A 17,426-nucleotide genomic window follows, 5' to 3' on the forward strand; every position below is an offset into this window, starting at 1 on the left:
AGATAAGGATTAGTTTTTTTTTTTGATAAATATAAAACGACGTCGTATTGGGTATTAGGTTTTTTTTTTTAATAAATACAAAACGACGTCGTTTCAGTCCAGCTCAGTTTTCCCGGAGTGCAATTTTAAGGACGAATTTGAGGAATTATTAACTTCGAAGATTACTTTAAGGGTCGAGTACAACTTCAGAGACTACTTCAAAGTTTATCTCATGTTTAAAAATTATTTTTTTACTTTTTTTTTTAATTCTTTTCATCTAATGAATCGAATTATAATTGGAATTAGCTTTAATCATATTTATTTTTAGTTGTTTATGATATTCTCTAATTTGATAGGTTAATGACTAATTTATCGTGGATTTGAATTATATTTAAGAGTCTATTATTAGTCAATAAATTACTATATGTACAAGACAAAATTTAAACCTACCATATTTTATTAACTAAACGAATAACTGACTACTGGATTAATCGAAATTAGGTAGTTTCAACCATATTTATTTACGCTAAATACAACAAGTGGGGGTCCCGATAAACTGAACACAGTCTGCTAATATGGGATCCAAGCATTTGTCTACAAGAAAATTATTATTCTATACAGCGCCTAACACCGAAAGCTCACAAGACGTCCACACGTCTCCATCTGCACATCATGTAAAAGCAAATTCATTTCTGCACAGTAGTATACGCCTAAATCAAAATGAGTATCTCAAATAAATATCAAATTTAGTGTATAGATATCATTTTCTTTTCTCAAAAGAAAGTAGTGACTAGTGCGTTATAAAAGGTGAGGTTAGAAATAAATAAATAAAGTGTGGTGTATGTGTTGACATGTTATGTATAGTAGTAGCTTTTGTAGTTTTAGTTAGATGGGAACTTATATATGTGTGTGAGAGAAATTATTGCATGTTGGAGAGTTGTTATACAGCAGTTTATCCGGGGCACAATGGTAGGTCCCAAAACATTGAATTGAGGGGTCAATATTAATCGTGATTGACGGCAATGCTATGATATGCATTTGCATGGATTCATTCACAAATTCTTGGGACGAAAAATAAAAATAAATAAAGTAAAATCATGAAATCTTGTATCAGATTGGATTTTTTTTTGTCTAAGAGTTAGTTTATTTTACTCACTTAAATAAATATTAAAGTTTAAATTTTATTTTTTATATATAATAATTTATTAATTAATAAAAAATTATAACTAAAATTTAAATTTATAATAATAAATTAATTCTTAATTTACTGAAATAAAAGATACCATAATATATGTATGATGTGATTTTTAATAATCTTTTTTAAATAAAATAAAAAATTAATTAACTCTCCAAACATGATTTTTGAACTTTATTTTTTAGGATATGATTTTTTTTTGGGGTATTTATAGCAAGTTTGTCACACTCCCGGCGAACTCTAGGTTGAGTTCGGCGCACTGTATAAATATGGTGCGGCTATTTTCATTTGTCCTTTTCTCTCCTAATTTCTCATCCAAATTTACTTTGTTCCTCCTTTTCGTCTTTTAACGTCTGTAAAGTTCGTTATCCATGACATCCTCAGTTTTAGATCAGTAAATAATATGTTAGTTAGAGTTACTTTTCTTAGGTTAGTTAGATTGATTGTTTACATGTTAGTTAAAGTTATTAGTTAATGGTCGCATGTTAGTTAGAGTTACAGATTTACTATTTACATGTTAGTAATTAGAATTACTGTTTACATGTTAGTTAGAGTATATAACATGTTAGTTAGATTTTTTATATTATTGTTTTCAAGTACAATTGCTGTTTAATGTTTATAAAATTAGTATAAGTTGTTAGTCAATTCTTAGTTAGTTTAGTCAGAATAATTAGTTTAAGTTGTAAATTACAAGGTAATTATTAGTGGAATAATTAGTTAGGTTAAGTTAGATTAGAAAGAAACATGATTAGAGAAATTTAGGGTTCAATTAGTTATTGATTAGGGTTGTTTAGGGTGTTAGTTGACGACGTCATGTAGTTGGGTTAAATTTTATTTAGTAAGTTTATAAACTGATTAACAAGTAAGGTAGACAATTAGTAGTTTTAAATACGTTTTTTAAGAATTTTGTTGATGTGAAAGGAACTGAGTTTAGTATATGTTATTTTATTACTATAGAGTGTGGTTAGATGGAGCAACAGTTATTAGGCTACGAGTAGACGCTTTACAGATTAGATCAGGCCGAGCACATTGCTGGCAGACTTGATCGAGTGGTATGCTTTTATCATTGTTGTTTATTTCATTGTAATTAATAAAAAATGAACTTGTTATTTTATGTGTCCACGGTGATTTTCTTTTAAATTTTATTTTTCAATTTGGTAGGCACCTCGGATCTTGCGCACCAGGCGGAATTTGATGATACAGCCGCCGGAGCAGATTAGGCCATATCTTAGACGAGACGGGTTTGAGTATATGGCCTATATGGCTGAGTTCGAGCACGACTAGCCACTTGCCTCCACGTTGATAGAGAGGTGGAGGCCTGAGTCGCACACGTTTCATCTACCATGCGGGGAGATGACTATCATCCTGTGAATGGATGCATAGGTGGTTGGGAGCAGCATCATCAGGGACGGACCATTGAGGACTTTTGTCAGCAGCTACTGAGTGTTGTTCCTGGCGCAGAAGAGGACAAACAATCATATACCAAGTGGATTGTGAAGCTCACATGGTCTGCAGAAAGCTAGAGCAAGATGCCACTAAGGAGCACCTATTGAGGTGCACAAGAGGGTACATCATGCAGTTGATAGGGGGTATCCTATTCCCAGATGCATCTGACTCTTGGGTGCACATCAGGTAGCTCCCCCTCCTAGAGGACCTTGAGACATGTGGTAGGTTATCGTGGGACTCAACTGTACTAGCATGGCTGTACCGCCAGATGTGCCGTGCCACGGAGCATGGTCAGCGCAATTTGGGTGGTTGCGTCAGCTTGCTGCTTTCCTAGGCCTATCACCATATTCCGCTGCTACGGCCCAATAGATTTGATACTTGTCGCTTTTCGCTTGTCGAGAGGTATTATCTTTTTTTTTTTGTAAAAACCCTTCGTTAAATTATTAACTAGTTAATGAAAGTGAGCAATAATGTGGCCTTATCCACGGAAATAGCTTGACTTAACAAGAGTCGTGACTGGCAAATTGTGAGAACCCTTCATCACAACGTTAATGCACTCGGAAATATTCGTCGTCATGTGACCAAATCGACGACTCTCATCCGCATACTGCACCCACTGTGACCGTGACATTTCTTCAAGCCTGTTTGTGATTGCTACATTTTTGCCCCTCAGATGGCCAAAAGAGTGAGCAAACTCACACCACAACTTCGAATCGCTGCGTTAATCAGTACCTTCTTCAAGTCCTTATTCTTGAAGTGAGTCATGAAGTTGGCAGCAATGTGTCTTATACAAAATGTCTGGAAGGCATGTGGTGGTTTTCATAAACTTCTCTCGGCGTTCAGCGCACCATCAATGATTTGTGCCTGTTTGAAGTCACTAAGACACCGGGTTGTGGTGTCACATGCTGCCGCAGATATGAAAGAAAGAACGACCACGCCTCCTTCGTCTCGCCCTCAACAACGGCAAATGCAATAGGCAAAATATTTGCGTTGCCATCTTGAGCTATGGCCATCAGCAACGTCCCACCGTATTTACCATATAAGTGGGTGCCATCAATGGAAATAAGTGGCTTGCAATGTTTGAAAGCCTAAACACATGGTGGAAACGTCCAAAAGACCCGATGAAAATGACTGTGTCGGCAGAACCAGGCCAAGGCTGTGTCACAAGTTATACCCAAGTACCTAAAGACCCATTTTCAATTAGCATATTGTATATGGTGTATTTTTTAATAGGGAACAATGATTATGAAATAAATCTTACCAGACAAGTACATCTGCATTGCGAATAACCAATGAGGAAGCTCATTGTATGACTCCTCCCAATCGCCATATATTCTAACAATGACTCTCTATTTTGTAAGCCAAACCTTTCTGTAGGACGCCTTGTAACCGAAGTGATTCTCCACACCTCCTTGCAGAATCCTGATGCTGACTGTTAGATCTGCTTTGACCATTGTGCAAATATGTTGAGCAATCACCTTTGAATCCAACCTACGATGGTCTTGCCCCATCGATGTTTGCATGCAAGTATGAGGACCAGTGTATCTCCTAACCTCCCACTTTTCTTGTTTTCGGCAATATGATATTAGTACGCTCCAATTACAACCGGGTCCGAACTGGATACACTGTGCATTATACCTCAACTGGTCACTCTCTACTATTTTGTACTCCGCAGCCCTCCTGATGCTGTACCTCTTAACTGCCAACATAACTTCTTCCTTGTTCTGAAACTGTTGTCCAATCTCGAACTCATTGTTTGGATCCTCTTCGGGGCCACCCTGGATAAATGACCAATCTGAAGTCATTGCATCGAGATTCAACCTAGAGAAGTGGTCCGGCTAATCATATGGTTGAAAAATAGCAGGCTGTGTCAGAGCGATTTGTGTGTCACCGTAGTAGTTTATCTCTTCTTCCTCATCATCATCATTAGAAATTTCAGGTGGTTCATCATCAGCATCGTCTCCATCATCGGATTTAACTTCATAATGATCCATCATCGAATCTCTAACACCAGAACTCTCATGACTTTCAACATCGTCATCCATCAAGTCAGCATTACGAACATCATTATTAGACCCTTCTTGACTACCTTCAGGTGTCATATTTAGATCCACCATCTTCCGTCTGATATTTCATCTAACAGCTCCACTCAATAGACTATCGTCGACAGTATCTGCAGACGATCCTCGGCCCCCAACTCAACGAGAAACACAAATAATTCCAACAAGTGAATATTTGTCCATCGGTCGTGCCACAACCTTATAAGACGTACGTCTTTGTCGTCACGTAAACGATACCTAATTCAAAATAACAAAAATTTTTCTCACAACAATGGTCTAATAAATATACTATCAACAGAGACAAGACAACTGTGATATACCTTTTATAAAATAAACTGCCATCTATTTCGGTTGGATATCTGTAGTAAATTGTTTTCACCATTTTGGTCTCTTGCTAACCGATGGAATGCAATATCAGATTCTTCAACGCTGTTAGACTATTCACTTTCGGTGTCATATAGGTAATTATTCATTGACCCGATCTAAAAATGATAGAACCTTCTTTATCATACACTATTTCACCATCGTAATGAATGGATAAAAATAGATTTCTTGACATTGTAAAACAGAAAATACCAACAATGAGAACGAAAGTGGAGAATGAAATTGTGATTCTCAGCTCCGCTCTCCAACAGGCATTTATTTCCGAGCTCAACCTAGAGTTCGTCGGAGGATGCGACGAACTTGCTATAAATACAAAAAAAATCGTATCCTGAAAAATAAAGTTCAAAAATCATGTTTGGAAAATTAATTTATTTTTTTATTTTATTTAAGAAAAATATCCAATTTTTAATCCCCTCAATTAAATAAAAAATTGAGATTTTATATAAAATTAAAATCATAAATGATCTAATGCATGAAAATTTTAAAATTAATTGAATTATTCTATATTTTAATTGAAAAGATATTAATTCTGATGTACTGATATGTTTACACAGTCGTTCAATCGTATTTATTTTGTTAGATAACTATTTACACTGTCAATATAAAAAATAATTATTTCTAATATGACGTTACTGAATTAAATGCATATATAAAACTATTTTACAGTATAATTTTTTTTCTGATGTAGATTATTGAAGCTTTTTTCCTTTAAAGAGGATATGCTAATTTTTCAATCATTTTATTTTAACAAAAGATATAAATTTGTTGAGTTTGAGAAAATAAAAATAATAATTTGATGATGACTAACATTATAGTCTTAGATTAAAAGCCCAAAAATATCTGTGACGTGTATGTTTATTGTACAAGAAAATAAATTGCTCAAAACAAGTTCAATAGTGTAAAAAGTCCAAAACTAAAAGAGGACATTTCATTCTCGATCTTGTGGCTCATGACAATTGTTGCTGATCACAAAACAAGGAGGAAAGCAACAATCTTTTTCTCTGGCCATAACCAAGCAACTTAACACTTCTTTCTCTCTTTAGCACTACAATCCACGTGATTAACCTTGAATCAAGGTTGAAAAGTTTTAAAAGCAAGCAAAAAAAGGAAGCTCACATTACAAGAAATTACCGGAATAACGATCGATTTAGCGATCGTTTTTTGTGGTCGCTAAAACCTTGGTCGCTAATTAGAAAATAGCGACTGATTTTTTAACAAGGCTACCAAACCCTCATCAAAGACTATCAATCGCTAACATAATCGGTCGCTAAATGGTGACCAAACTTTTTCGTCGCTAAATCGGTCACTGAGTAAATCGGTTGCTAAATGGCGACCAACTTTTCGATCGCTAAATTATTTGCCATGAAATCGGTGGCCAATGCCTGATTTGAAAATCTAAAATCGGTCGCTAATTCCTGAACTAAAAATCTAAATCGGTCACTAAATCGGTTGTTGTTCCTGATTTTATAGTTATAAATTTTTACTAATTTCACATTTACCACCATTAAAACTTAATTTTCATAAATATATTTCCACAAAATATAAAAAGAATCAAGCATAGATTAATTTTTCAAATAAATACCAAAAACATTCACAATATTTACATAGAAAATAGAATTTAAAATATTAAAAATTCCTAAATACATCATATTTATGATCCACATTCTACACTAAAAAATAGTAAAAATAATTTATGAACAACGTAACTCTGCTCTATTCAATATCTACTTAGAAAAATTGAGCATTATCAGGTTCCTTATCAGTTTCTTTTGTAGCTTCTATTGCTTCATTGGTTTCTGCAGTTGTATCATATTCAACCTTCGATACACGAAACATAGCCAGATAGGTGTCTCTTGACAAAAATGAAGCGAGATTTATAAGCTAAATCTGTAACTTAAAAAAAAAATCATGATTCCTAGAACAAACGACCTGAAAGACCATATTATTGTAGTATTTCTTTTGTTATGGTATGTATCTCATGAGCATATCATTTTGAAACTCTAGTTGTAGACGAAATGTAGTATAACACGAAAGAGATATATGTCAGAACATTTTAAAGTTCGACATAGCAACGTCTTTGTTGGACCCTAGAATCAGATGCAAAAGTAGAAGCAAAAGCAAAATCATAAAAAAGATAATGTATTATTGTCATTGATGGGGATTGTTGACAATTTTTCAAACTTCAAAGGACTTTAGAGAGCTTCAAGATAACTCTGCTCTATTCAATAATTTTGCTCTATTTTATACATTTTCAACATAATAAGAAATAGGTTGTAATTACGGAATTACAAACTGAATTAGATATTCTTATTTTTTTGGTAGAACTTACCAATTCTCCTTAGATATGAATCATTATATCTATCAAAAATTGAGTGAGTAGGATTGCCACCCTTGTCAACATCTTAAGGAAGCTTCTGAAAGAAATCGACTGTCAAATAGCCACACTCCATGTCAAAAATTGGTAAGCTTTTTTGCTTTCCTCCTTCATTATCTCTAATGTCAAAGAGAACATTATCAAATTTTATTTTTTTTAGTTTTACCCTCTTATATGTAAAGGTAACTCTCAAGCCATTACCATTTCCCAACATAGCCTTTTGCTAATCAGTAAAATAAAAATCAAAGGCTAGGACACAAAAGGTGATTACTAAATCCAAGTAACAAAGAAGGAAGAAGAAGAAAAGTCAGAAGCTAGGACATAAAAACAAAAATTAAATCAAAGGTTGAATCAGAACAATATTTTCATCTTTGTGCTTCTATTGTATCTTGTTGAAGCTGCCTTCCTCCTACATGCACCATTTGGGTAAGATGAAAAAAATGAAGGTTGTGTATCATTGGTACAAATTAAAAGTCAAAAATAAAATTTAGAGCCAAAGAATGCATGAATGGCACAGATTCTTGAAGCCAAAAGAAAAAGGAAGAGAAGCAGCTAGGTAAGGATGCATGCCAACTCTAATCACTGCTGCTATCCCATCTCTTCTCTGTGTTGATTCTCTGATTTTGGGAAAGAAGAACAAGTCAAAAGTGTTCAACCAAAATCAAGTTTTGGAAACTTTACTCTTCTTTAAAAAGGATAAATAGTCAGAAGTTGAAGCAAGGAGAGTGAGCATACTGTTTGGGTCTTCATAGCTTTTGAGCTTAACTTTCTTCTCCTTCAGAATTTTACATTAAATTTTCTATTCTTCAGTATTCATCTTTCTTTATTTCTTTTCAATAGAAAAAGGTATTAAGTGAGGTATCAGTAAAAGTCATTAAGAGAAAAGGCAAAAAGAGTATCTTAAAAAATCCAGAACATTATGTCAAACTCTTTTATATGTATTTCTATTTTGTATTTATGATCTTGAGGGAATTCTCTTGCTAAGTTGGGTGAGTACTTAGTGGTTGAAAGTCTAGGGAGTGAACCTAGCCAAATCAAGCTTGGGTAGAAGTTTGGTTTGTCTCAAATAGGATTGGGTAGAATCCGAGAAAATTGGTGATTGTAATCTTTATGAAAGATAGTAAAAATTCTACCACGGTTGTGGTAGAGACTGGATGTAGGCCACATTGTACATGGTGGTTGAACAACATATATGGTTGTATCATTTTCTCTATTTTGTTTCTGATTTTATTCGATAAGAGACAAAATGAAATTGTCTCCTACATAATCACTCCAACGAAAGTCACAACATCTCAGTATACTCAAAAGTAATGTGTTTTCTCTGTTCCTGTTTAATCATTAAGAGACAAAACAAAATTAACCCTTGTATAATCAACATTACAGACTCAACAGTAACATTGAGAGAAACCCAGATTGAAGTTAAAGTATACAAGTTTAAAAAGAGGCCATAGATTAAACCTCCCTTTCTCTAGGCTATAGAGAACTTTCAATTGATATCAGAGCTTGGTCTCAAAGAATTAAGCTTCACTGCTTGGAGCAAAGATCCAATGGCCAACAACATCGGCGCAAACATCGTGCCTTACACACTCACTGAGCATCAGTCCAACAACAGACCTCCATTTTTCAATGACAAAAACTACATATACTGGAAGGAGAGAATGAGAATATTTGTGTAGTCTATTGATTACAACATTTGGAAGATCATTATGAATGGTCCGTAAGTTTCAACGAAAATAAGTGCAGAAGAAGTGGTGACTCCCAATAGAGAAGTTGAATGGAAGACGAAGATAAGAATAAGGTGGAGCTAAACGCAAAAGCAATCAACATGATGCACTGCTTAATTAGCTTTGAGGAATACCATAACTTATCAAGGTGCAAAATAGCAAAAGAGATTTGGGATAAACTCCAAGTCACCCATGAAGGCAACGAACAAGTCAAGAAAACAAGGATCGATATGCTAAGAAAAGAATATTAAATGTTCTCAATGAAGGAAGGAGAAACTATCGATGAGATGTTTAGGAGATTCTCAGTCATCATCAATAGCTTGGATGCTATGGGGATGACTCACACAGAACAAGTGCTAGTGAGGAAGATACTTAGAAGTCTCACCAAGGAGTGAGAAACAAAAATAACTGTCATCTCTGAGAGTAGCAATCTAAACCAAATGTCATATGATGAGTTGAAAGAAAAACTACTTGCCTATGAAACCACCCACATGAACCGTGACACTAAAAAGAAAGGAGTGGCCTTGAAATCTAATATTGAGTCATTGGAAGAAGTTTTCGATGATAATTTTTCAGATGACGAAATTTTTTTTTTTTTTTTTTGCTAGAGGTTGAGAAGACTCACGAGGAGTAAAAAAAATACAAATGCTCAAGTTCAAAGGAACACAAGAAGGATTTCAACAAGGTCATATGCCATCATTGCAAGGAAGATGGTCACTTTAAGTATGACTGTCCCAAGCTAAAAAAGGACAAGATGAGCAAAGACAAGAAGAAGGTGCTGATGGCATCATGGGAGGACTTGAAAAATAATTCTGAAGATGATAAAGAATCAAATTACAAAGCGCAAGCTTGTTTTGTGGTTGACCAAGATCAAGTAGAAGAGGTAAACTATTCCTTCCTTACTAATGAAGAACTCTATCAAATGATTGATGATTTAATTGCTCATGTTAGAAAACTTTTGAATAAATGCTATGAATATGAGTCTAAAAATGATTCCTTAAAAGTTGAAAATGTATTCCTTAAAGAAAAATTGAGTGAAGCCAAAAGTGCTGTTGATTTAATTGAAGAAAATAAACGACTCAAAATTAAAAATGAAAAATTTAAAGAGAAGTACTCGGTTATTGCTTTAATAGACAGAATTAATGAAAATGAAATATTGCATAAAGTGATTAAATGTTTGAATCAAGACATAGCAGAATTTGCTCAAAATTCTGAAAACTTGGACAAATTATTAACTAGTCAAAGACCCTTATTTGAAAAATTTGGATTAGGATATTTGGACAAAAATGAAGCTATTTTTGAAAAATTCCTTGCTGAAACTGAAGCTTCAACTTCCAAAAACAAAAATTTTCAAACCTCTTATCACTTGCAAAAATCAGCAAAGAGGAATCATTGTCAAACATGAAAAAATATGGTCATTCATCTTATCAATGTTTTATTTTTAAAAGAAAAGTTGGGAAAAAATGTACAAGGTTGTTAGCAATTTCAGTGTTCTTAGGCAACCAAGATGGTTTAACATCAAAACCTAAAGTATTATACAGAATTACCTTGCATCCAAGAAGAAAAAGGATATGTGGTACTTGGATAGTGGATGCTCAAGGCACATGATCGAAAAGTCCACATTCTTTATCAAACTCAACAAGTGCGATGGAGAATTCGTGACTTTCAGAAATGATGAAAAGGACAAGATCATTGTCGTAGATAAAGTATGTAAGAATTTTTCTACCTTCATAGACATGTATTTTTGGTTGATGGCTGCCTTAAAGCACAACCTTCTAAACATTAGTCAACTTTGTGATTTGGGATATTGTATTACTTTCAAAATGTTGAAATGCTTAGTTGTAAATAAAAAGTCTGGTGATATTTTATTTGTTGCTAGAAGATGTAACAATGTGTATAGTCTCACTTTAGAGGAACTTAGAAAACAAAATATAGCATGTTTCGCCTCCATAGATTCGAAAAAATGGTTATGGCATAAGAGATCGGGACATGCAGACATGTTTTAAATTTATAAGCTAATTAAAAAGGACTTAGTTAGAGATCTTCCTAAAATGAGATTTGACAAAGACATCACTTGTGATGCTTGCCAAATAGGTAAACGAACCAAAATTTCTTTCAAATAAAAGAAAGACGTTTCAATTAAGAGGCCTTTGGAGTTGTTACACATTGATCTTTTGTGTCCTAGTTGAACTCAAAATCTAAGAGGTATACTATGGCTTAGTTGTGGTTGATGACTATACTAAATTCGGTTGGGTTCTCTTCCTAACTCACAAGAATGATGCCTTTTCAGCCTTCAATATTTTGTGCAAAAATGTTCAAAATGAAAAAGATTTGAGAATTTTTTTTATTAGAAATGGTCACGAAAAAGAATTTAAAAATTAAGATTTTGAATTATTTTGTAATGATTTAGGTATATCACACAATTTTTCTTGTCCTAGAACACCTCAACAAAATGGTGTTGTAGAAAGGAGAAATATAAACCTTCAAAAAATGACTAGAGCCATTCTTTGTGAAAGTAATGTACCCAAATTTCTTTGGGTTAAACCTATAAATACAGCTTATTATATTTTAAATAGAACTATCATAAAACGGTTAAAAAAACCCTCTATGAGTTACGAAAAGGAACTTCTCCAAACCTAAAATACTTTCATGTCTTTGGATGTAAATGCTTTATTCAAAATACGAAAGATAATCTCAAAAAGTTTGATCCAAAGTCATATGAATGTATTTTTATGAGATATTCAACCTCTAACAAGGCTTATAGAGTATACCTTAAAGAATCTAGGACCATTAAAGAGATCATATATGTTACTTTCTATGATTTTAATTCTGTCCCAAGTGTTGTAGAAGATATGGATGCAGGTAACTCAGCTGAGAAGAACCAAACTAAAGCACAAGTTCAAGATAAAAGATAATCTAAGCAAGTTGTACCTAATTCTGATAATGCAGATCATTCTGCAGGAGACAAACTAGTTTTATCTCCCACTTCTGCAGAAAACTCTAAAAAGGGCAGCCAATCAAATCAAATTTCATTTGAATCTAATCCTAAGTCTCCCAAACCAAGAGAATGAAAATTCTTGAAGAATTATTCACAAGAGTTCATTATTAGAGATCCATCATAAGGTGTCACCACTAGATCTTCAAATAGAAGGAGGATGAAACAAAACAATCTTGCCTTCATTTTTCAAATTAAACTACAAACTATAAAGGAAGCTCTTGAAGACCCATCTTAGGTCAAAGCAATGGAAGAAAAGATTATTCAATTTGAGAAAAATGAAGTGTAAACACTAGTACCAAGCTCCAATGGGAAGAAGGTGACGAGAACAAAATAGATCTTTCGAAACAAGTAGGGAGAAGATAGTAGCATAGCAAGGAACAAAGCAACACTTGTGGCTCAAGGGTATGATCAAGAGGAGGGAATCGACTTTGACGAGTCTTTTGATCTGCTTGCAAGGATGGAGGCCATAAGATTGTTGCTTGCATATACCGTATACCAAGGGTTCAAACTTTTTCAAATGGATGTTAAATATGCCTTTTTGAATGGTATCATTGATAGAGAAGTATATGTGGCTCAACCTCCCGGTTTTGAAAATAAAAATTTTTCAAACCATGGTTTTAAACTTTCAAAAGTTCTAGCTCTTTATGGTTTGAGACAGGCTCCTAGAGTTTGGTATGAAAGATTTAGATCTTTCTTATTGAAAAATGATTTTTAAAGAGCTATCACGGATACAACTTTCTTCATTAAGAATCTAATGATCATTTTCTCCTAGTCCAAGTCTATGTGGATGATATTATTTTTAGCTCGGCTAATGAATCTTTGTGTGCTGATTTTAGCAAATCAATGACTAGTGAGTTTGATAAGAGTATGATGGGAGAATTCACATTTTTTCTTAGTCCAAATCAAACAAAATTCTAGTGGCACTTTTATGCACCAAGGAAAATATGCCAAAGAGTTAGTTAAAAAAATTGGTTTGAAAAATGCTAAGCCAATGAGCATACCAATGCATCCAAACTCTAGACTTGAAAAGGATGAAAATGGTAAATATGTGGATGAAAGTAGGTTTAAAGGAATGATCTGCTCACTTTTGTACATCACCTCATCTAGACCTAATATAGTTCAAAGTGTTAAAGTTTGTTCAAGATTCTAATTACAACCTAAAGAATCCCATCTTTCAGCCATCAAGAGAATCATTAGATATATTCATGACACTTTTGATTTTGGCTTATGATATCCTAAATTTGATGAATTTGGCATAGTGGATTATTGTGATGCAGATTTTACCAGTGATCGAGTAGACCGAAGGAGCACATCCAAAATTCGCTGTTTTCTTGGATAGTCACTCAATGTGTGATCTAGCAAGAAACAAGCCATTGGAGCCTTTTCTATAGCTGAGGCTAAATATATTACTACATCTTCATGTTGTTTACAGTTATTGTGGCTAAAAACCTAACTTGCATATTACAAATTGCAAGTCAATAGTATTCTCTTACTGTGTGATAATATGAGTGCTATAAACGTTTCAAAAAATTCTATTTTACATTCTAGAACTAAGCACATTGAAGTGAGATTTTATTCTATTAGAAAACACATTCAAAAGAAAAATGTTGACATTCAATTTGTAAAATCTGATGACTAACTTGCTGATATCTTTACTAAACCACTGTCTAAATATAGAAAGTTGAGAATAGCCTTGAGCATTATTTGTGCTGAATCCTTGAACTAATTTGATAATAAAATTTTCTGTGTGTTTTGTCTTTTAGATCGATAGGAGACAAAACTCGACAGATGATGAACCCCTCTAGTTTTTTTTTTCAACGCTGAGGGTTGCTTGCTAAACTCTTTTTTGGTGGTCTCTTATGTTTCCTTAAAAACTACCATTGGGTCCAAAAGAAAGTTCTATATTATGAAGTGGGTCTCATCATATTTTTTATCATAAATTCAAAATATTTACTTTTATGTTTTCTACCAGGTCAAGTCATGTTCAGATTCTCAAAGATATTTTTTACTTGTCTTTTCACATGCTTACTTGCAAATATTCATAAAATCCTTTTTGAAATACCATTTCAAAATACTTTGAAAGATCATTTTGTGTATAAGCATTCATTGCAGTTACTGAAAACTGTTTATCTTCTTCATTCAACTTCCATCATTTTCAAAAAATGCATTCATTAGTGTTCATTACAATGAGAAAGAAGGTGGCTACCTGCAGAGGTTCTTTGGCAAACCGTCCTCCTCAAAACCCTCCTCCAAAGAGGCAAGCACACACCTATATACACATTCACTCACACTCCTTTTCACACTCCTCTCCCATTCTCGCGACCATGGCTCGAACGAAGACAATTTCTCGCCATCCATCAACGGCACCTCCAGAAGCTGGCACCGCTAGGGCAAATGCGGCCAAGGGTAAGAAGCCTATGACCGAGGAAGAACCACCTATGTCTCCTCTTCCTCGTTCCTTATCTCATCCACAAGGACGTTCTACTCCCAAAGCTCCCTCAAGTTTCTCTACTGAAGGTAATCGTTGACCTTTTCTTCAGTCTGTAAAGGAACTTTGCAACTCTGATCCCGTCGGTTTCAAGTCTCATTTTGGTAACTTTTCTCATCCTTATTTTGCCCCTTTTCACTTCTTTTCAAGCATGAACTTCGAATTTCACAGGGATGTGGTATTTAATCGCCCCTTATGTTCAACATATCTAGCTGATTTTTAGATGCTTTGGCTAAAAAAGGTTTGAAATTTGTTGAAAATACTGTTATCTGGAATGAAAAAATCTTTTTAAAATTCGAAAACTAGTTTACCCTGAGTTGGTTCTGTAACGATCCAATTTTCAGTATGGCATGCTCATACCAAAACATCGAGTGTTACCAACTTGAAACTACACTAACACTGTTATTAATAATATCAAGCCTATAATCGGGTTAACAAAACTCGATTTTTATGAAAAACCTTACTTAAAGAAAATAAAATCGCAACCCAAGAGAAACGCGAGATTACGCAAACCAAAGCGATAAGCAGATACATACACAATCATGATAATAAACTATGATATATATATACAGCACCCAAAAGATGAAAAATTAGTTACTCCCTCATAGTTATGTACATATATACAACTCAAAACATCTCTGGATTATAGGCTTAAACTAGCCTAGTCTTATAACCTTGTTTCTTGAAAAAGAAAATTGAGAGTCTAAAACAAAAGACACACTAAACTGGAGAAATGCTAAAAGAAGATGCTGATGTCACTACCTAATCACTGTTAGAAGTCAAGTCCAGGATCTCTATATCCATCTCAGGATCCTCATCATTCGCAGAAGTCAGATCCACAATCTCTATCTCCTCGATGTCCTTGTCGTCAGAAATAACGATTACCTCTGATGTACTCTGGAGACTACCATCACTGCTGTTGCCTGCGAAAGTTGTACCACTAGGAGAAACCTGCTCAAATGCTAAGGGTTGACCAGAAGCTGTGGTGGAAGTCCCGATAGGATCTATGGTGAAAGGGTCAGAGAAGCGAGTAGAAAGAGACTCTATCGACATATCCAAACCTATTGGAGGAGACTCACGGATGTAGTCATCGATGACAGGGCTAGGCTCAAGCACCGTCTAACCATTCTACTATGCTGGAACAGAATCTCCATACATGAAATCAAAAGGATAGTGGATAGAATCAGGATGTAACCACGACAGCGGAAAATCATATGGTGCATCAAGATCGAAGAGGGTTGAAGCTAGCGAGTGCTGAAAGGGGTGATCTTTAACTACGTACTTACAGACTCGAGGTTTCGCGGCCACCACATAGAAGATGTGAAGGACAGGATCCTCGTATACATAAGGCTGCTCAAGCTCATAGAAAATGACACCCGTATCCATCTGAAGGGGGGGATAGGAAGATAGGGGGTAAGAACTGGGAAGTTCTTTGTAGAGTTGGGGTGAAAGAAGTTAAGTTGTTTTTTTATAAATTGGCTACGTGTCCCAGATCAATGAGACTACAACAAAGGAATATAGGGAAAAAAACAATCAAGAGCAAACAACACATTACATACAACCACAAGAACAAATTTAGAACATACAAGAAATATGCGCAAATAAGTTTAATGCATGTCTAGCCCTAATACAGGTAATGAGCTCATCTACCAGTTTTTGATCCACTCCCGAAATTACATCCTTACGGACGTTGTCTCTCGTTGCCATCGCTTCGGGGTATAGTTCCCGATACACTCTTGGATTATAGCGCCCGCACGCTCTTGGGTTATAGCGCCCATACCGTTATTCGAAAATCTGCCGAATAAATCGATGACAAGAAGAGTCAATAGTATTGCATGTCAAACCTCAATCATCTCATCACATAATCAAATATCTTTCAAGATATAATAATTCTTTATCCATAATACCACAATTTTCTCCAAAATAATAAACTGAAACAGAATGGGTAATGAGATTTAACTTTAGAATTACTTTTCCAAATATATCAGAGTTATGCTTAAATTCTATAAATATTTTTAAAAATTTGCATAAATATGCCCATGGGAATAAAATACATAAATATGTTTAAATTTTGAAAAATGACATATTCTGCAAGGTACTTCAATTAAATTGACGTACTTTAAAATTACTCTAAATAAATGTAAACTTCTATAAAAGAGACCCAGTCTTCACTGGTTACTTTATAAAGTATTTAAAATATTTTATAAACTTTCAAACATCCAAAATTTAATTTAAATAAGTAAATTAGGCACAGTTCTTTCGTTTTCAAAATAAAACATTTTTCATTCAATTAAAATCATATTTTTCACAAAACCGTCTTCCGCTTTAAACCCTTTCTTGTAACCCATTATTTTTCTTCAAAAACCAAACTCAATTAATTTAATAGAATTTATATATTTATAACTAAATAATTTTATTCATTAAATCTTTCTCAAAAGCCAAGTCTCTGCTTCTTTTCACTCAAAACCTCCGTTCAAAATACTCATTTAGTTATAATTAATTCCAAATCAAAATCCGACCGTCAAAACTCAGTTGTATACTATTATATAATTCAGATTTTAGCCAGTTATTCAACACCAACATCTCAGTGCCTTATATCTCAATATGGCCGAAACACAACAACAAAACCAACAGTAATTCAGCTAAAATTTTAATAGCTAACAATCACAGATTTGAGCAACAGTTATCAACAGACAATAATTCAACGATATATATCAATTCATAATTTTAACTAATTAATGAGTTGAACCCTACCTCTGTGAAGTGCAAAACACACAC

The 17,426-nt window shown here is 34.1% G+C and overlaps 1 protein-coding gene across 1 annotated transcript; it reads right to left on the reverse strand.

Moving 5' to 3' along the window:
• Positions 1 to 3,459: 3,459 nt before the first annotated feature.
• Positions 3,460 to 4,425, reverse strand: LOC148566129 (uncharacterized). Its single transcript, XM_088487393.1, has 2 exons — positions 3,988 to 4,425; positions 3,460 to 3,708 (listed from the first exon to the last, which is right to left on the reverse strand). Exons 1-2 carry the CDS (start codon positions 4,423 to 4,425, stop codon positions 3,460 to 3,462), a joined length of 687 nt encoding a protein of 228 aa, XP_088343519.1.
• Between the last annotated feature and the right edge of the window lie 13,001 nt (positions 4,426 to 17,426).

This window comes from Arachis ipaensis, chromosome B5, assembly GCF_059453495.1.
Source record: "Arachis ipaensis isolate K30076 ecotype BB chromosome B5, ASM5945349v1, whole genome shotgun sequence".
Taxonomy (NCBI): Eukaryota; Viridiplantae; Streptophyta; class Magnoliopsida; order Fabales; family Fabaceae; genus Arachis; species Arachis ipaensis.